Genomic DNA, 21438 nt, shown 5'->3' on the forward strand with positions numbered 1-21438 from the left:
TACGTGCATAAGAGCAATTTATTACAACGAGAATTACTGCATCTGCAAGAGTGGAGTCTCCAAATTAAACATCTTATGCTCCCCAGCAGCAAAAACATGTTTGGTTAACGTTCCTATGAAAACGTTTTTTTTTTTTTGCTGAATGTTCCCTAAACGTTTTTTTTCATGTTTTAAAAATGTAATGCGACCGTTAAAGGGGCTATATGTAGTTTTCAGTGGCCTCTAGCGGTGATGTTTCAGATTGCAACCAATACGTTTACAAGCGAGTGCCGATGTTGATTCGTGTTTTCGTCCGAAGTTGATCCGATTCACGTTTGGCCTTACGAGCTTCAGCAGATAAAACTTTTTTTTGTTTTTTATCATTATGTGGAGTTTGTGTTGGAGTCTGTGTTGTGCTGGGAGCAGGTCGTTTCTTAGTGTTAACAGACTCCAGGTCATAAGTTGCAGTGTCGTCGCTGTTGAGTGCAAAGTCAGTAGACGAGGCGAGAGGCTCGGGAGCGCGCATGCATGTCTCAGTCACGTCACTGGATTTCGCGGTAAATCCGACCCGGAGCCTTCACATAGAAATATGAATACTTGCTTTCAGAGGTAATAGCAAAACCCGCCAAGTGGATCATTTTAATGTGAGATTACACAGGCAATAAAAAAAGGATTCATTTTAGTAGAAAAAGTGCATATAGCCCCTTTAAGTGAACATTCCATTTGATCATTTTGCAAACATTTTTGGAATGTTACTTTTGAATGTTCTCTGAACATTCCGAAACAAGTGGTAAAATTGTAAAAAAAAATAAAATAAAATAAACTCCAACTAAACCATTTCCAAAAAAAAAAAAAGGGCCATGACCGATGTAAAGATAATGTTTTTGTGCTTACGTTTTGAGAACATTATGAAAGACCAGATAACTAAGAATGAACATTTTATTAACATTACTGGAAGAACATTTGTTCATAACTGTAAAAGAACCTTGCCAGAACCTCCTGAGAGCGTTCCCTGTTAAGAGACTAAAGCTGTGTTTGCTGAAGATGTGTGTTTTGTGTGTGTTTGCGCAGGCCTGGAGAAGGTGGGCCGTGACTCCAGCTACGAGCAGGAAGGGAAGGTTCAGTTCGTGATGGATGCGGTGTATGCGATGGCACACGCTCTGCACCGCATGCACAGGGATTACTGCTTCGGATACCCCGGACTCTGTCCCCGCATGAGCAATATCAATGGAAAGGAGCTGCTGGGATACATCCGGAGCGTTAATTTCAATGGTGAGTGCTCAGATGCTCAGCTGAACCACAGTCAGAGATGTTTGCGAGTCTCAAACCAAATCTCAAGAGTGCTGTTCACAAATCAATGATGGAGGTCAAGTTTCAAGTCAATTTATTTGCAATGTACAGTAAGTGATTCAAGTCTGGTTTCTGCCTCTGGTTACACTTTACAACTACTTTTAATACAAATATTATACATTTTTACATTATGTAATGCTTAATTAGCTTTGGGGTGAGTATGATAATATAAAATAAAATAGCACTTTTATTCAGCAATGATGCATTAAAAGTGCAAGTAAAGGCATTTATAATGTTGCAAAAGATTTCCATTTTAAATAAATGCTGTTATATATATATATATATTTTTTTTTTTTTTTTTTTTTTTTTTTAAATCAGCAAAAAATCATGTGACACTGAAGACTGGAGTAATGATTCTGAAAATTCAGCTTTGATCACAGGAATAAATTACATTTTACAATATATTCACACACAAAACAGTTATTTTAAATTTTAATAATTTTTCACAATATAGCAGTATTTTTAATCAAATAAATGCAGCCATGGTGAGCAGAAGAGTCTTCTGAACAGCAGTGTACATTAAAACTGTTTAAATGTCATAAAACATGTACAAGTGATTATTTTTATGTACCATTGGTATATATCAAATTATAAAATTTCTTCTTGGGGCACAAAAAGAGATGTTGAAGAATTGTTTGAGAACTCAAATTGAAGTTATTATTTGCTTTAATAAAAAAAGTCCCCTTGTGCATATTCAAATGTTTAGTGTTGTGATTGATACAACGAGATTTAAAAACCAATGACTTTTAATTAAATATCATGGAATTTTGTATTCCAAGAAAAAAAAATGTTTTGTTTGCAACACGAGGGTGAATAAATGATCAAAGAATTCTCATTTTTCAATTATTCCCTCTTAGCCTCACAGTATAATGCGTGTTAAAGCCATATTAATGAAAGTTATTATACAGTGTTATGCCATATTTTACTATGCAACGCCGCTGGCATGTCTATTAACAATGCAGCATACTTATCTTAACAGTCGAGCTTCTCTATGTACATATTCAAGTGTTTTCACTCATTTTTCATATTTCTTACCTCTAGCATCATTCATTAATCCTCGCAATCACAGATCGCCCTGTGCAACTGGCACAATCTTCTTCCCTCTTGTGTTTGTCATTTCCGTGTCTTACCCTTACGGCACCCCTCAGTGACCCCTGAAATCATTACACATGCGTCATAGCTGGGAAATGTGAGTTAAGCGCATGCAGGGATGCTCATATTTCTTCATAATGTGCAGTTCAGCTCGTGTCTTAATAAGAGCGCATTATAACTCACGAGGCGAGCTGCGCGTGATTGACTGTTTTTGTTCACCTCGTGCGCCTTGAATCATGTTGAAACAAAGGAAGTTAAACATTCTCTTTGAAACGGAATCAAACGATTCATTTAAATATTAGTTTTTCTCCATGCGTCTTCACTACTCTTTCATTTTTCTACCCCACAACTCCGTCGTTTTGTTATCATCTGCTAGCTTATGTTTGCCTTCAAGTTGTGTAATTTGCATAACTGCATTGAGCGATTGCTGCGCGCGCGGTGGGGCGGGGCTGCGCGCGTCCATTAAAACCTCATTCATTCACTTTCTAGCGGCCAGTGCAACCTGGGTTATTTGCTCCAGCACCTTGCGTTCCTCATCTGACTGTTTGAAGTGAAAGACAGATACGGAAAATTCACTGACAGACAGCGCATGCTTCTTTCGAATGTGACCAGAAACGTAATGAGAGAGAGAGAGAGAGAGAGAGAGAGAGAGAGAGAGAGAGAGAGAGAGAGAGAGAGAGAGAGAGAGACCTGGTAGATGTTTTTCTGCTCTAGTCTGATGTGTATCGATTGCACAGTTTGATGAAGCAATGGTTTAGAGTTAAAATAGTTGTTATGTGCAGCCAATAATTTCAGGTGAACTGTTTTCCTGTTTATTGAGCAGCAAATCATCATATTAGAAGGATTTCTGAAGGATCATGTGACAGACACTGAAGACTGGAGTAATGATGCTGAAAATTCAGGTTTGATAACAGGAATAAATTACATTTAAAAATTTATTCAAATAAGTTATTTTAAGGATGCCATATTTTGCCCATTTACAAAGTCTTGATGTTGTTTTTGTGCTCTAAAAGGTTTTCACGCTTGAATGTTCAAAAAACACATTATTTTCCTCATATTCTCCATTGTTGCGGCTCCTCTTTTCCCAGTCTGTCAGTAACGCTCTGTTTAGTTCCTGTCTCTGTGAAGCCCCTCCTTCTGAAAAGCACACTGTGCTCTGATTGGTCGGCTGGAACAGTGTGTTGTGATCTGAGTCGGATAATGAAAATGTGAAAAAACAAGTGGATTGACCAGAAACGTAGAAAGGCCGTAAAAAGGGGGTTTAGATTCGGGGTGGAAAAAAAACATGGAGACAACACACTACTAGCTAACTCAACCAGGTCCCAGCCCATTATTTTGTGTATGCCTTGCGTGGGAATTATTTAAATGGGAAATATTGTTACTTTTCAAAGTAATGGCGTTATTCTGAGTTTGTTTAACTGTTTTTATTCATTTTGAGGAATACTGAATCTGTTTTTGTGCAAGTGAGATGAGTAAATGCATGTTCTCATATAGATCTACAATAACTATCATGTTCACACACATTTTACTCACGATTCCTCTCAACATGAGGACAGGAGAGCTGTCAGTCAATACATGGGAAAACAACCATGATTGTGACGCAGAAGAAAACTCAAGATTACAATGGAGGCGTTTCAGGGAGTTCAGAAACACTGACACTGATATAGAGAAGAACTCTTGCTGGAGGGACTTTGTAACTTTGCAGATCTTTTTCATGCTCAAACAGCAACATTACACACTAAAGAGAGTTGATCATGGAAAAAAGCATAAAAGGTTGCTTCCAATAATTTCAGTTAAAGCGTAACTCTCGCCAAAATTGAACCTAGGCTCTTTTTGTTAATCTACCCGAGTCAAACTTTCGTTTAAAAGCATAATTAGAATGGAAACGCCACTTTTACGTTTGACCGTATTTTCGTGTTAGGTCAAAATGCCTATTGAATGGGAGTGAATGGGGCACTTTTATGATAGCATAAAAAAATCTCTATTTTTAAAACACTAAGAAGGCTCGACACAACATGAAACTGTGCTTGAAGTATCCCCAGGGGCTCTACACATGAACTCCAGCATTGAGAACAGTGTTTGTGTACACAGAGTTTACTAAAAAGAAAGGTTTTGTCCGACTCACTTTATCAGTTAGCGTTTCCGGTGGCTGGAATTTTGTCAGCCAAAAGTAGTCGATCTCCGAATGCAACGTAACATGAGGAGAGTGAAGATGAAAAGCTTCCTAAAGCTTGCTTCCATATAAATTCACGGATCATTTTTTATCTACGTTATCATGCTTTTCATTGAAATTACAAGTTCATGACATTTCCTCATATGGAGTCAGTTCATTACGTTGCATTCGGAGATCGACTACTTTTGACTGACAAAATTCCAGCCACCGGAAAGTCGGACAACTTTCCTTTCTTTTTAGGACAACACCTTTCTTTTTAGTAAACTCTGTGTACACAAACAATGTTCTCAATGCTGGAGTTAATGTGTAGAGCCCCTGGGGATACTTCAAGCACAGTTTCATGTTGTGTCGAGCCGCATTAGTGTTTTAAAAATAGTGATTTTTGATGCTATCATAGAAGTGCTCCAAGCACTCCCATTCAAAAGGCATTTTGGCCTAAAACGAAAATACGGTCAAGTGGCTTTTCCATTCTAATTATGCTTTTACACGGAAGTTTGACTCGGGTAGATTCACAAAAAGAGCCTTGGTTCAAATTTTGGCGAGAGTTACCCTTTAAACTTTGTTTATTACTCAGCTTTACACCTAAACACAGGCATGACACACTGACTTTTGGCTCTACTGATTGCTGTTGGATTGTCATTGTCTTTGCTGGTGATTTGAGAGAAATGGACACCACTGAAGCTTCTTTATTTGTGTGTATGTGTGGTCTTTTGTTTAGGTGAGATCAGGTTAAGATGCTCTTGTTTAAAGTTAATTGCGAGGTGAAGAGGACTCAGTATGTTCCTCATTAATATTCAAACCAGCGGTGATCACGGGAGGCATGCAATTCTGTGAAAAGTCAGAAACAGGGGACAGAGATCTTTATTAATCCAATTCATCAACCCAACAGCGTATTCCTTTACATTCTCACCATGCAGGAAAATCACCTTGGTGTCTTAACGGTGGTAAGAAAGGCAAACCACAAATGAGATTTCCCTTAGACATCAAGAGCTGTTTCCATTCACTTATTTTTTGCCAGATTTTGCATAAAAACGCTGGATTGAAATGCCTAAATTTAGACGGATAATTTTTTATCCAATAGGAAGACATGCACATAAACTATGATGGAAACACATTTACAGAATAAATCCCTCAATGCACAACAAAAAACTCACGTGATTGGATAATTGGCCTAATCAGTGGACCAATCGCATCGCTCAGCATCTCAAGTGTTGGTTTGGTCGTTCTGAAATCGCCTGAGTCAAAGTCTGTCATCAAAATGGTTGGGAATAATGACCTCAGAGATGTGTTTTAGATGATCGCGTTCCCAAACACCAGGCATCCGAACGCAAGAGAACATGACATTGCGTTTCGTCCGCAAGTCATTTATGAAATATGAAAACAGATCCATGTGGCTTCCCTGATCGCATCAAGTTTCATTTTTCTTTTACAGATATTTTGTGCGAATATCCCTGGAAGTGCCGATTTTGTTCTCTTAAACACATGGGATGGAAACAGTGCTTTATTTTCAAATGTTTTATGCGCATAACTTAAATTTGCAACTTAGACGGCCTATGGAGATCAATAGAGAGTAAATGGAGACCGAAATGAAGTAATTTTAAAAGAGATATCTTATGGATCTTTTAAAGTTGAAACTCTTATTTTTGTCTCCTGAGCAACCTCGAATGGAAAAAGGAAATCAAAATCAAAATCGTTACTCTGCCCTGGAGCATTCTGGGAAAAGGCTATGGCTGCCAAACGAGTCTGTTTAACGATCCTGCGGCTCTTTTTCGTGCTGGTGTAACCTTTCTCAGCAGCATGAGGCGGGCCGCGCGTGATCCCACGGTCCGTTGCAGACACTTGGCTGTTATTGACACCCTCCTGGAGTGGATCAGAAACTCCCGCAGATAAGAGTTCCTCAGAGTCCTGACACCAGAGCCTCACATTACATCATGATGCTGCCGTAGGAAAGCAGACGTGGCCAAAACAATGAGAGAAAGCACACTGGTTCATTTCACTTAGATCGTGATTTTAACGGTAAAAGACTTAAAATTAAAAAACTGTTAATTGGTTAAAAGAAAGTTTCTGTACTATATACGGTGAATAACTGTGATAGATCTAATCGTACATTTAATGTAAATTTAAGTTCAGTCTGTAAAACCTAAAATTTTCCTACTGTATTTTTTACGGTAAATTTCTGGCAACCACAGCTGCTGTTTTTTTACTGTAAATTTACCGTATTTTTTTTGTTGTTGTTTTGGTGCAGTTATAACGCAACAATCTGCAGTTAATTGGCTGCTATTGAATAAACCAGAGCTAGAGAATCGTTCGCGATCAGATCCAGGAGGTGAATCCCGCTGAACGAATGCTCATATGTGACCCTGGACCACAAAACCAGTCACATGGGTCAATTTTTTTAAATTGCGATTTATACATCATCTGAAAGCTGAATAAATAAGTTTTCCATTGATGTAAGGTTTGTTAGGATAGGACAATATTTGGTCGAGATACAACTATTTGAACTTCTGGAATCTGAGTGTGCAAAAAAATCGAAACATTGAGAAAATCTCCTTTAAAGTTGTCCATTTATGTTCGCGATTGTGCTGCATTCATCACAAAAATCAATGTTTTATATATTTACGATAGGAAATTTACAAAATATCTTCATGGAACATGATCTTTACTTAATATCCTAATGATTTTTGGCATAAAAGAAAAATCGCTAATTTTGAACCATACAATGTATTGTTGGCTATTGCCACAAATATACCCGTACGACTCGTGACTGGTTTTGTGATCCAGGGTCACACATGCATCGCAGTGGATCAGCATTAGGCCTGTTTAGAGGTTGCATTGCCTCTCATTGCTGTACACCTGCCATTTGTTATGATGACACTTTTATGCTCTGTTGTTAATGGTAGTTCCCAAAGCCGTGCCTCCCAATCTGAACTCTTTGTATTCAGCGATGCATTCGCCGCTGTTCTTTTTATGTTTTCTTTGCTGTATCTAGGCAAAGTGGTCCTTACTGTGAGAAACAGCGTTGTAAACTAGCCTCGTTGAGTGTCTTCTAAACAGAAATGGGCCAACTGTTCTCAGGGTGAGTTTATGATTGTAATCAAAAGACTAGAGTTTTACGTTTTCGTATCTCATGAGAAATGAGCAGTGTTATTGGGGTTTGGCCATGCCATGCTCTAGTAAAGTATTAATTAATCTGGTTTAATATTTAGGGTTAGTGTTCCAGTCACTAAATCTAAGTATGCAATACTACTACTAATAATAATAAATGAATTGGAAAGCACCATTAGATTAATGGAAACACTATTGTTGATGTCATAGAATGGCAAGTGTGACGGAGCGAAAACATCCACATTTTATGCCACTAATTCCTGTAAGATTGTATTTTTGGGCTAAAAAATTGTGTTTTGCAAAAGGAAATAGATAGATAGATAGATAGATAGATAGATAGATAGATAGATAGATAGATAGATAGATAGATAGATAGATAGATAGATAGATAGATAGATTCACCCTTTTGCACCTATAAAGGAGCTCACACACACTCACACACACTCTCGTGCTATTGAACAGTACTGGTTGATGGATATCCGATGTCTTGCCGTTTGGCCGTTATCACAGGGGAAGCGAAAGGTTTCTCATTAATATGTCTGATACTGTGGAACAATTACATCTGAGCCGCGGTTGATGAGTTAACTCACCCGCACTGGAGCTCTCGTTACTGCCTTCAGACACCACACACACACACACACACACACACACACACACACACACACACACACTGCATTAACTATGGGCCAGTGTGTGATAATGAACACAGCGCTGGCCAATTATGACGAGAGAAATGGAAGGACTGGATGAGAGTGTGTGGAGGTCCAGAAAAGACCTTTTAAAAGTGTGAAGGGTTGTAGGTGTGTGTGTGTGTGTGTGTGTGTGTGTGTGTGTGTGTGTGTGTGTGTGTGTGTGTGTGTGTGTGTGTGTGTGTGTGTGTGTGTCTGCAACAGGTCAGCTTGTGTAGTGTGTGAGAAGGAATGCTAGTGCACTGCATACTAATGTCTAATGGAATGTTGCATAGAATGCTTCAGAATGCTGAGTTACATTGTTACATTGTTGTCAAATAATTTCACAAAACTGCATTAATAAGAGGCATCTACAGTGTCCAAAATTCACTGTTTGCCAAACCTGCATCTGGACTTTAATAAATAAAATAAAATGATTAATAAATATTTTTTCATAAACTTTATTTATTTATTTAATCTATACTGCAAATGAACACTCCAAGTACACTATCAACTACATAGCAACCACCACAAATACCTTGGCAACTGCATAGCAACCACCCCAAATACCTCAGCAACCGCCATAAGTACCCTAGCAACTACATAACAACATCCTAGCAACCACCTCGAGTACCCTAGACTTTAAAATAAAAAAAAGATTAATAAATATTTCTTACATGCCTTAAACTTTATTTATTTATTCTATACTGCATAGCAACATCCTGGCAACCACCCAGAGAACACTATCAACTGCATAGCAACCATCACAAATACATTGGCAACTGCATAGCAACACCCTAGCAACTACCATGAGTACCCTAGCAATTACATAACACCCTAGCAACCACCTGGAGTACACTAGCAACCACCCCAAATTCCTCAGCAACCGCCATGAGTACCATAGGAATTACATAACAACACCCTAGCAACCACCTGGAGTACACTAGCAACCACCCCAAATACCTCAGCAACCGCCATGAGTACCATAGGAATTGCATAACAACATCCTAGCAACCACCATGAGTACCCTAGACTTCAAAAAAAAAAAAAAAAAAAAAATATTACTAAATATTTCTTACATGCCTTAAACTTTATTTATTTATTCTATACTGCATAGCAACATCCTGGCAACCACCCCGAGTACACTATCAACTGTATAGCAACCACCACAAATACATTGGCAACTGCATAGCAACACCCTAGCAACTACCATGAGTACCCTAGAAATTACATAACAATACCCTAGCAACCACCTGGAGTACCCTAGCAACCACCCCAAGTACTCTAGTAACCATAAAGCAAACCCTAGCAACCACATAGCAACACCCTAGCAACCACCCCGAACAGGGATAATAAAGTAATTGCAGCCGCACTGCATACACTGTTTTTGTCTGCCCCCCCCCCCCCCCCCCCCCACACACTCATTTCTAGGTGGGGATGTCATTGCAAACACCGCATCTGCTAATAGGATTAGTATGCTAGTATGCCATGTTCATAAGTGTGCACACAGAAGCGTTTGGAGAGAAAAGAGGCCACAGAAGCGGTAAATGGAAGTTGATACGAAGGCAGACGTCCAACTTCGAGCCTCACACTGCCTGCAGCTCAGCCACAATTACCCCCCGCTCCAGTGCTTCCCTACATACACTTATTTTTAGATTAGTGTTTTGGAGATGGACGGAGCGGGAAGTGAGATTGTGGATGTGTGCATTCAGACGAGCTGTGGGGGAAAAAAGGGATGATAATTGTGTTGTGTAAAACAAATCCCCATGTAAGTCGAGGCGGCGTGACGGTGAATCTTAAAACGGAGAGCGGCGGCAGGATCTGGCGTTTAACTCCGTAACAGAGATCTATCCTCTTCTCAAATCATTTTCTGCTGAAATAATACAGGAACGGCCTTAGGAGGAGTATCATATCATGTTCACAGAAAGACATTCAGACAGGCTATACTGAGAGGAAAGGCAGTGTGTTGTTACACTTTGGCTCATGTCAAGACAACCCACCAGCGTTGTACTGTATGTCACTCAAGTATGTGTGCATTTGCATACTTGTGTGAAGTATATTTCTGGGGGTTGTTCAAATCACTAACCCTAAATAATGTGGGTAACACTTTACAATAAGGTTCATTAGCTAACATTAGTTAATGTATTAACTAACATGAACTAACAATGAGCAATACATTTGTTACTATATTAGTTCATCTTAATGTTAGTTAAATACAATGTTCACAGTGCATTAACTAATGTTAACAAATGCAACCTTTGATTTTAATAATGTATTAGTAAATGTTGAAATTAATATTAACTAAGATTAATAAATGTGGAAGTAGTATTGCTCATTCATGTAAACTAAGGTAGTTAACTAATGAACCTTATTGTAAAGTGTTACCAAAATGTGCGATAGTAACAGTGATTTCTGCTGACAGAAGCAGCATGTAAGGGTTGGCAGAAAGGTTAATCCCACGAGTGGTCCATTGTTGCGTCTGTCTGGTCTCCTGTAATCCTCAATTTCCCGCTGCCCCGGTCCACCTGGAACGCCACGCTTTGATCAATATCAGTGGATAAACTCAGTAAGTCGATTCGTCTTCTGTGCCGCTATCCTCTCTCATCATGAACATTTTCTTATGCAGGGATTATGTTGCTAGATTAATAACGAAGTAATCTATTAACCTGCACACCGGCTTATTTACTTGTGTTACGTAGACTTGAGAAAGCCAAACATACTGAAATGATATTTAAGTTTCTTCTTCTGAAAATAAATGTATTCCTCCTCGAGCTTTAACTCTACAACCACCAAACTCGCCTCAGACCTTCAGACTGTTATGTATCTTTTCTAACTGATCTGACTTTCGAAACTCCCGTATCGGACTTCCGAACAATCACAAATTCCTATAGACTTTCATTGAGGGGGAGGGGGGGGGGGGGGTCAGAACTTTCATGCAATAACCCTTATAGAGTATTTAAGCTGACTATCACTTGCAAAATTTAACAACTAGCCTAACAACATGTTAAAAAATGCAAGCAACATTATAAATAATGCTAGCAACATGCAAAAACATGTTAGCAATGTGCTAATTAATGCTAGCATGGTTGCAATTTGCTAATTCATGGTAGCAACATGCTAAATCATGATAGAAACATGCAAAAACATGTTAGCAGTGTGTTAATTCATGCTAGCAACATGGTTGCAGTTTGCTAATTCATGGTACCAACATGCTAATTAATGCTAAGAACATTGTAAAGCATGTTAGCAATATGCTAATTCATGCTAGATCATGCTAGAAACGTGCAAAAAACAAGTTTGCAATGTGCTAATTTATGCTAGTCTATCTGTCTGTCTGTTTTCTGGTAGACTGTATTGCCTTCAAAATTGAGCCTTAAAGCCTTAAAACTATTTTAAACTTTAAACTACTTCAAACTGAAAACCTTCAAACTTTCTGGTCAGTCTTCCTCAACCCAACATCAAAGTTTATCTTGACAAAATGTTTAATCTAGTGTTGATTTGCAGTGACAACAAGCCTGCGTTGATCCCAAGAGAGCCGTAACCACCTTTGCCACGCGGGGAATGATGTTTGCATGCGAGAGCAGAGATTTAAAGACAATGGATGTTGTATCTCACATGGCAGCTCTCACATGCACAGCAAACACAAAACACTCACTGTCTTGGGTTTGCAGAAAGGAGCGGTATTTTCCTTCTCTTGATGTCTCCTTAAATAAAAGAACAGAGCTGTCTGGATGTTCCCTGCACAAACGCTTGCCGAATCTGGCTCATTATATTCGCTGAAAATATTGCTTCCGGAGGCTTTGCCCTCCTCAGCTCTCACTTTCCTTCATGGTGGGCGAATCAAAGGGGTTTTTGTGTGTATAGATGCAGCGACTGAGGCCTGACTGAGGTCCTCTTACGTCTGAGCTCCAGACAAACGGTCCCAAGAACCGCTGTAATGAAGGCGCTGATGAGGAAGACGATGGCGATGGGATTGAAGAAAGTTGTAGAAAAGAGATTCGGCTAATCAGTGGCCAGAACCTCGGATACAAATGAGAGTCTAAATGCAGATCGAAAGCAAACAAATATAGAAACATCTTATTAGTGATGGTTGCACGATTCTTTCAGGGGTGTAGCAGCTTTTGGGAGGGAATCAGAGTATTTTAAGAGTTTTGTTTCACTCGGCTGAAGTGGAAAGGAAATAATTGTAGCCGGAAGCGTAAAAAAAAAAAACAATTTCATGTAGCTTTAGCAGTGGACTAAATTAACTATGTGGTGGCTTTTTTTTGTTAGACTTTCATCTAGCAAAGCTAATAACACTGTAATATAGTATTGTGTCTCTCTCACTTTTCAGATTGTTCTAATATGATAAGATGAATGAAACCCGAAATTGTGTTTTTCACATGGGCATTAATCCAGCCAACAGGGTGTTTCTTATATTTCTTATATTACATAATATTACAAAACAAAATATTTGTTTTGAAGGGTAAAAGTCTCATGAAACATAGTCATCTATTATTGATCTAAGATAATTTTCTTCAAAAATACTTTGTAAATGTTTTAAAATGTTTAACAAGTTGGATTTAAAATTTAATCAGTTCACAAAAAAGTAATTATTTCCATCCGTTGTAGACTTTATAACTGGTTTGTATGAGTTTAAAGCACCATGTTCATGTTTGTGTGGCTGAACTTGTGAGTTTTTCTATCAAGGTTATGCATAAAGACATAGACATGCCTGTTAGATTGTTTTCTGTTTTTAATTTGGTTTTAATCTGTTTTTAGTTTGTGAGATGTGGTTGTGTTTCAGGGCCCCCGGGGACTGAGTTCCTGACATTTGTTTAAGCGTACTGCTTTTCTTAAGCAATTAAATCGCCACATTATTTTCTCTCTTCTTTGTGTTTTTCTGAAGCCAGGGCATCTGATGGTCGAAAGTGCCCTTATAAAGTACTGACACTACAAATAACAACCTTTCCAAAAGTCGAGGGCATGTAAAAATGTTAAAACTTTCCTAGGACATTTTGATTTGCTTAGTACAAGTGAACTTATAGGCGCTGACATTTTCCATGCTGTAACGGTCACCAGCTGGAGTGCCCTTGAGAGCCACCAGAAGGCACTCCACAACATTCCCTCACAAACTACATCTCCCATAATTCTCTGCCTGGACTCATTAGCTCTCATTGTTTTCACCTGTGCCTCATTTTCTTGTTTGCTCACACTATATAAGCCTGGTTCTCTCTAGTGATGGGAAGTTTGGATCAATATACTGACTCTCTTGTTCGATCTCGTTCATCAAAATTAACAAATCTTTTTTCAAGTCATTTCGTTCATTTAAGTGGCTTTAAATGTTGTACTTTTAACAGGCAAATTCCCCGAAATTCCACATCCACCTACGCAATCTCGATCATATTCTGAATTAAGAAATCATTATAATGCAGTCAAAAATAATTTACAGGGAACATAAATAATTACTTTACCTTCCGAGTCTTTCGTTCATTTGTCACGTGACGGACGTAATGAACGGATCATTCATGAACTAGTTCATCACTAGTTCTCTCTGTCATTCCCTGCAAAGTCTTGTTTAGTGTTTGTACTGCAATTCTGAGCGTGTTTGTGTCCTGGTTACCTTGATTCTTTGCCTGTTCCCTCAGATTTCTCTCCTTGCCTCAGCCCTTTTCTCTTATTGTTTGGATTGCTTGTTTGTGTATGACCCTTGTCTGGATTTGGATTACGTCTTTGGATTACCCTGTTCAATAAATACTGCGTTTGGATCCTCAACCTTCTTGTCTCAGAGCAGTACGTGACATAAACAAAGTTTGAGGACTTTGAAGAAAGTCTAATTTGCTCTTTGAATCATAATCGATTCAATTCTCAACATTTGTTATGAAAATATTTGTGTTATGTCAGAAAAATGTCCGACTTTTCAACCCCACTTTAATATGTTTAATAACTTCCCTTCATTTTTGGATGTTCAAGGTTTTTAATCAGAGTTTAAGGCCTAAGGGCTTCACGCTAGAATTATAGATGCAAATCCAAGTTCTTTTGACATTTAGTTCATTAATTTGATCTCAAAGCGGTTTTCAAAATGCAGGTTCGAATTCAAGTTTGAGCCAAGCAACCAAACCAAGTGTCAAAACAACATCATTGGTGAAGGTACATGGATGTAGAGGTCAGGTGGTATTTCTAAGACACTCACCTCAGTGAAGGTTGGCTGATTTTATGACCTTTCCACCTTCTTACCTCCTCACAAGGTTGCAATGATCTTTGCACGTACAGCAGAAAGCGGCATGTATTATTTACACCTGCTGTGACACCCGATCCTGCAACGCAGTGGGTTTTGTGGAGCTACGAGAATGTGTAAATGTATAAATACTTTAATATCTTAAAGAGGACCTATTATGCCCTTTTACAAAGTCTTTTTTTATGCTCTTCTAGAACAGGTTTTCAATGTTCAAAAAACACATTTCACATATTCTCCATTGTTGCAGCTCCTCTCTTCCAGTCTGTCAGTAATGCTCTGGGGTGTGTTTCCCAAACAACAACGTAACTCGCTAGTTCACTGCCATAGTACGATGCATCGTTGAAGAAATCAACTAGCGAGTCATGACTGTTTCCCGAAACCGTACTGTCGCAAACCGGTCGTTCAACCAAGTTGGTTTATGACGTCACGCACGTGGTGGGGTAATAACTTCTTTTAATTAATCTGTTTGAGATCGAATTAACGCTAGATGTTTTGCTATAAATTACGAACATGGCATCTGAGGACTATTTCTCATTTTCATTTCCAGATTCATTCATAGGCTCATTCTTTCGTAGCAGAGATCGTACACAAATGCGCACTCTTCAAAAACGGTCTCTTGACAAACTAAAAGATGTAAATTAGTAGGTATCCTAAATAAAAGATACAGATTGTAATGAATGTCAGCTTGATTATTTTGCTTAAGATAAGGATTTATTAAGTCCACATGTCATGCAAACAAGAAACTATGCTTCTAACCACAGGTCAAAATCTGTCATTCAGACTACACAACTTTGCGATGCTGTTTGCGAATGTTCGTTGGAACGATGGTTTCGGGAAACACTGAGTCGTTAAACTATGCTGATAACGACGGAACTTGCGACCATAGTTGACTAACGATGCTTTTGGGAAATACACCTCTGTTTAGTTCCTGTCTCTATGAAGCCCCTCCTTCTGAAAAGCACACTGTGCTCTGATTGGCCGGCTGGAGCAGTGTGTTGTGATTGGTCAAGGGAAATGCCCCGCCCCTTACCATAACCGCCAGTTTCAACACACTACTAACTAACTCAACCAGGCCCCGCCCCTTTATTCTGCATATTAATTATTTAAATGAGGAATATTGTGACGTGTTCGTTCCCAGAAGAAAACTCAAGACTACAGTGGAGGCGTTTCAGGGAGTTCAGAAACAGTGACACTGAAATGGAGTATAAGTATAATCTCTTTCTGATATAAAGAAAAGTCATCCATTTTTATGACATTTGAAATAAACATTACGAGGTTAAAACATAACAACTGAAACATGCACAGATGAATTATTCACAATAACAATTTTTTTTAGGAAATAGTTATGCTGAGTTTTTATTTCATGCTGACTTCGGTGCCTCCTTCAACAGTGTGTGGGAAAATTGTAAATATGATTTTTTGTCATTTTATTGTCCACGGAATAAAAAAAGCGTGCAACTAAACAAGCTCCTCAACTGTTTTCCAGGAAGTGCAGGGACTCCGGTGGTCTTCAACCACAACGGAGATGCGCCGGGACGATACGACATCTTCCAGTATCAGATCACCAACAAATCGACAGCTGAGTACAAAGTGATCGGCCAGTGGACAAACAAACTGCATCTTAATGTGAGTGAAGAGCCTTCTCTGCTCCTCATGGTGAAATCCATCCATGCATTCATGCATCTATCCAGTTTTTTCCAGAGCATAACAATGTGCGCATGTTCAGATAAGATACATTCAAGCATAAATGTTTGTTGGAAATCTCATCTTTGCTGATGATGCATGTGACATGAATACTCTCGGGCCTTCATTAGTCAACGGGATGGAAGATAAGCTTGTAATGCCTGGCTGCAAAACGAAATTAATGGAGCCAAAAACGAGTGGTGTTTTCATGGCCAGAAGCTCTCGCAGCAGTGGGGAGGTTGAAGTGTAGTTTTTCAATAGGTGACGGAGAATCGCAGCTCCTCTGGGTGTGTGGGAGGGGAAGTGGTCGCTTTACAGAGCTGTGATCCAGCCGCTTGTACTTCTCTAAATCTCGCTTCTTAACTCAGGTATCAAACCCGCCCCTTAAGCGCTTAAACAGATCAGCACTGGATGTGTTCCAGAGGATGGGAAGCAGAGTTATGGTGATTTGCATTCAGCTCATTACGGGCGACGCATACCGAAAAAAAGACTTTGTTAGCCCTGAAAAATTGTGGCTCGTAACATTTAATTTACGGAAAATCATTTTAGCAATTTTACTGTTTACAATGTGTCGCACTGAAAGATGTGGGCCACTTTAAAGGGAAACTACTAATAGCAAACTTGCCGAAGCAGTTATATACTGTAGCATAAGCAAGATTGAGGGTGTGTAAAAGTAAAATAAATAAGTCAGATCACTTAGAAAAGTAACTGCACATCTCACAAGTCACACAGTTTGAGGGATTTGATTTCTGTAGCACAAATTATTGGGACGAGTTATGCTGCAACATTTAGCACATGGGGTTAAAGATTATTTCAAATCCCTCACCCTGAGCAATACTGAAACATGTAAATGGTTAGCGTTGATTCTGACAGCGTTTGAACCTCAAACACCCTTCTTGTTCCCCATTAGTGTGTCTTCAGGATTAATAAAACCGAATTAAACAGCCTAATTGTGAATGGTCAGTGTGGCTTTTGTTTCAGACAGAGAATGGGAAGAATCAAATGAAGGGATTTGGTCTTTCAATTATTCTTAAATACCCTTCATACCCTTTTATGTGATAAGTCAAATTAAACTTCTGTTCATTTGCAAATTCTGTCTTTTTTCATTTTAATATGTCCCTTTTTTTTTGCTTCTCTAATTAAAGCCAATCTGTTTTTGCCAGGCGTAATTTGTCTCAGGCATGAATAATTCATTCACAGCCTTCTCTTTGCAGCAGCGACAGTGAGAGCCATAGAGCAGAAGTATAGAGCTGTCCTTGGTTGGTTTGGCAAAATCTTGCAATAAAATTTCTTATATTACGGGGCTGATAAATGCTTGAATCTGATTGGTTGACGAACATTCAAAGGTGTGCAATTATTTTCAGGGAAATGCAGGGCTAAAGTAGTTCCAGCAGGACTTGTCCGCATTACAGTTCTACATCACTTCGCCAAATGACTTCAGTTATTTCAAAGGTCTTTACAGCCGACAACAGCAAAAGAACCAAACCCACAACGACACTGAGCAAGCAAATAAATATAGTAAACAATAGGATAAAAACGACAAATTATTTCATGGTTTTGTGCTCCAAATTAAGTTTTATTATGTGCTCTCTTTCTCCCACTCAAACACACACACACACACACACACACACACACACACACACTGCAAAAAATGCTTTTCTTACTTAGTATTTTTGTCTTGTTTTCAGTCCAAATATCAAAATATCAAAAAAATATTTTTACATCAAGATCCATTTACTAAAGTAGTAAAATGCCATAAAATATTATGCCTTGTTTTCTGGGTAAATAAATCAAAATTAAGTGAGTTTTTGCTTAAAACAAGCTAAATTATCTGTCCATGGGGTAAGAAAAATAATCTTGTTTCTGTTTGAATATAAGATATTAAGTATTCAAAAAATATTCATATAATATTGAATAATAAGTATTCATCAAAATATTAAGATTATTTTTCTTACCCCATGGACAGATAATTTTGCTTGTTTTAAGCAAACACTCACTTAATTTTGATTAATTCCCCCGAAAAACAAGACATAAAATCTTATCTAATTATACTTCCATTGTACGGATAGACACTTGCACATAAATCAGCGCTGCTCTGACGATTTTAGCCGTAAAAAAGTGTATCAACTTAAAATCTACATGACATTTCTCACTAGCGATGTAACAATGGTGCTGTTTTTGAAGCAGATAAACTTACAGTTTCACAGAACGTTCTGTTTGGATATTGTTTTGGGGAGCTAAATAATAACATTCTAGGAACGTTTCTTTTTATGTCTTATTTTTTTGCAACCATAAAATAGCATTCCCAGGTTGCAGGGTAGTTATTTTTAAATAACGGATGTATGAATATGTAAGAATAAACATGATGAACTGAGTGTATAGGGGAACGTTAGAATAACATTCTACAACCCAAAAACTTTTGATTTCTGTTAAGAAAACTTTCCTGGCAAACCTTAAAAAGAATGTTCTGAGAACCAAAAACTGTTGTGACAAGATAAAAGAAATAAGAAGCATTTTAAGAACAAAAAGCTGGAAAAAAAAATGTCTTGAAATACAACATCTGAACAATGGCTTGAGGTAACTGCGGAATAATTGTCTCTGGTCCATTGAATTATTAGAAATTTACATCGTGGCCACATTACAACCTCGGGTGTGCATTATTTTTTAATAATTCAATGGCCCATCATCAATTATTCCTTACTTAATAGATCTGTGCATTAAATATTGCCATCAATCTCTGGGTTTGTCATGTTATTTATTTCATCTCAAACGCCTCTGGCACAAGTTTGTCCCAAAATATATCTGTCATCAAAGTTGCGCCCGGGAGCCAAACTGCAGCTGCACTTAAAAGAGCAACGTTGGCTTCTTATTTTCCACTGCTTTCAGGCGCTATGGAATAATAAAATGAATTCTTTCTCACATGACACAACCTACATTGGTGTGATGCATCTGTGTGGGTAATGAGACTTTCTTTTGAATGCACAGTTTCTAATTCAACACTGCGCCTCTGCTCTTCGTCTTTGACAGGACTTTTTTCATTATCCTTTGCATGTGGACTTTTACTGTTTACAGTGTGTATGTGGGTCACATTAAAGGCCTCTATTTACTCACTGAAACTACTAACAATTCAATATATACATTTCTGAAGCAGTTATATTCTTTCCACTCAGATTTAAAAGATTAAACTACTAGGGGTGTAACGATACCCTCATGTCACGATTCGATACATAGCATCACGATACTGAACTCACGATACGATATTATTGCGATACTCCAAGACATATGATAAAAGGGTAACAAAAAATGAACTGTTGATTAAAATGCTAAATTTGCTTTGACACTGTGGGTGTGAATGAACAGGCTTGGACTTGATTCTGAAACTGAAAACAGAATTATTTTAGACGAATATGTCTATACTCAGTTAACACTCTAATGAGAGTTAGTAGACATGTAGGTGCAACGTTATTTACAGTCAACAGAATGTGTTAAAGGGACCATCAAAATAAAGCTCTGGTCTTCATCTTTGGACTTTTTTTCCTTGTCCTTTTCCAGGTGGACGGCATGCACTGGCGAACCGGCGACCCCACTCTTCCCATCTCGGTGTGCAGTGTGCCTTGCCAAATGGGTGAGAGGAAGAAGGTCGTGAAGGGAGTGCCGTGCTGTTGGCACTGCGAGCGATGTGAAGGCTACCACTTCCAGGCCAGCGAGTTCCTCTGCGAGCTCTGTCCGTACGAGCAGCGTCCAGACCGCAACCGCACCGGATGCATCCCGATCCCCATCATCAAACTCGAGTGGCACTCGGCGTGGGCCGCCGTGCCGGTGTTCGTTGCGGTTCTTGGCATCATGGCTACTAGTTTTGTGGTGGTTACCTTCGTCCGTTTCAACGACACTCCCATAGTCCGTGCATCTGGTCGAGAGATGAGTTATGTGTTGCTGACGGGCATTTTTTTGTGCTACGCCATCACTTTCTTGATGATCGCCACTCCGACTTTGGCCGTGTGCTCCTTCCGGCGTGTGTTCTTGGGTTTGGGAATGTGCTTCAGCTACGCGGCGCTGTTAACCAAAACCAACCGTATCCATCGCATCTTCGAACAAGGCAAGAAGTCGGTGGCGGCGCCACGCTTCATCAGCCCCGCTTCCCAGCTGGTCATCACCTTCAGCCTGATCTCCGTGCAGCTGCTCGGCGTGTTCGTGTGGTTCGCCGTCGACCCGCCTCACACGGTCGTGGACTACGGCGAGCAACGCACGTCCGACCCGGCGAAGGCCCGCGGGGTTCTCAAGTGCGACATCTCGGACCTGTCGCTCATCTGTTCGCTGGGCTACAGCATCCTTTTGATGGTCACATGCACTGTTTACGCCATCAAGACCCGCGGCGTGCCAGAGACCTTCAACGAGGCCAAGCCAATTGGATTTACTATGTACACTACCTGCATTATTTGGTTAGCTTTTATACCCATCTTCTTTGGCACCGCACAATCAGCAGAAAGGGTAAGTGATAAATCTGTACGAAATCTTCAATGTCATTGCAAATAATTTATTTTCATAGTGAATACATGTGCCCTGGTTGTTCTCACAGTTTTGGTAGGAACTGGCATGGATATTTGAGTACTCAAAAGTTACAGCAATGATCGATTATGCAAGTTTTTATATATATATACAGTGCTATGCATAAGTTTAGACACCCATACTAAAGTTGACTAAAAAGAGGAATAAAAAATCATCTTTTGGAAACTGAACTTAATGCCTTAATTTAAAAAATTAGGAAAAATCCAACCTTTAAGGACACCAATTTTCTTTGTGAATGAATAATAGCCCCACATCATCACATAGCCTTTACCATACCTAGAGATTGGCATGGTTTTATTTCAGTTAGCCTATAATAGCTAGTTTGATTTGCATTGAGAAATGATCTTATGGAAAGTACTCCATGCCAATCTCTAGGTATGGTGAAGGCTATGTGATGATGTGGGGCTATTTTAATTCCAGAGGCCAAGGGAACTTTATCAGGATGCATAATATCCTGGATCCATGAAGTAACTGGCCTTTAAAAATAAAAATCTGCCTGCCTCTATGGGAATTTAACATAGGGGTGTCCTGACTTATGCACCCTGTATTTTAAGGAAGAACATTTATTTATTTACGATACATTATTCATTCACAAAGAAAATTGG

The 21438-nt window shown here is 39.0% G+C and overlaps 1 protein-coding gene across 2 annotated transcripts in view; it reads left to right on the forward strand.

The window, feature by feature from the left end:
* Positions 1 to 21438, forward strand: part of grm8a (glutamate receptor, metabotropic 8a) — a 204813-nt gene that overhangs the window by 157174 nt on the left and 26201 nt on the right. For both annotated transcript variants that reach the window (XM_079870081.1, XM_079870082.1), the window contains exons 7-9: positions 1051 to 1251; positions 16071 to 16210; positions 19820 to 20755. In XM_079870081.1, the coding sequence (XP_079726207.1) occupies positions 1051 to 1251; positions 16071 to 16210; positions 19820 to 20755 (1277 nt within the window). The remainder of the gene's footprint in view (positions 1 to 1050; positions 1252 to 16070; positions 16211 to 19819; positions 20756 to 21438) is intronic.

The sequence above is a fragment of the Squalius cephalus genome, assembly GCF_949319135.1.
Source record: "Squalius cephalus genome assembly, chromosome: 4".
Lineage (NCBI taxonomy): Eukaryota > Metazoa > Chordata > Actinopteri > Cypriniformes > Leuciscidae > Squalius > Squalius cephalus.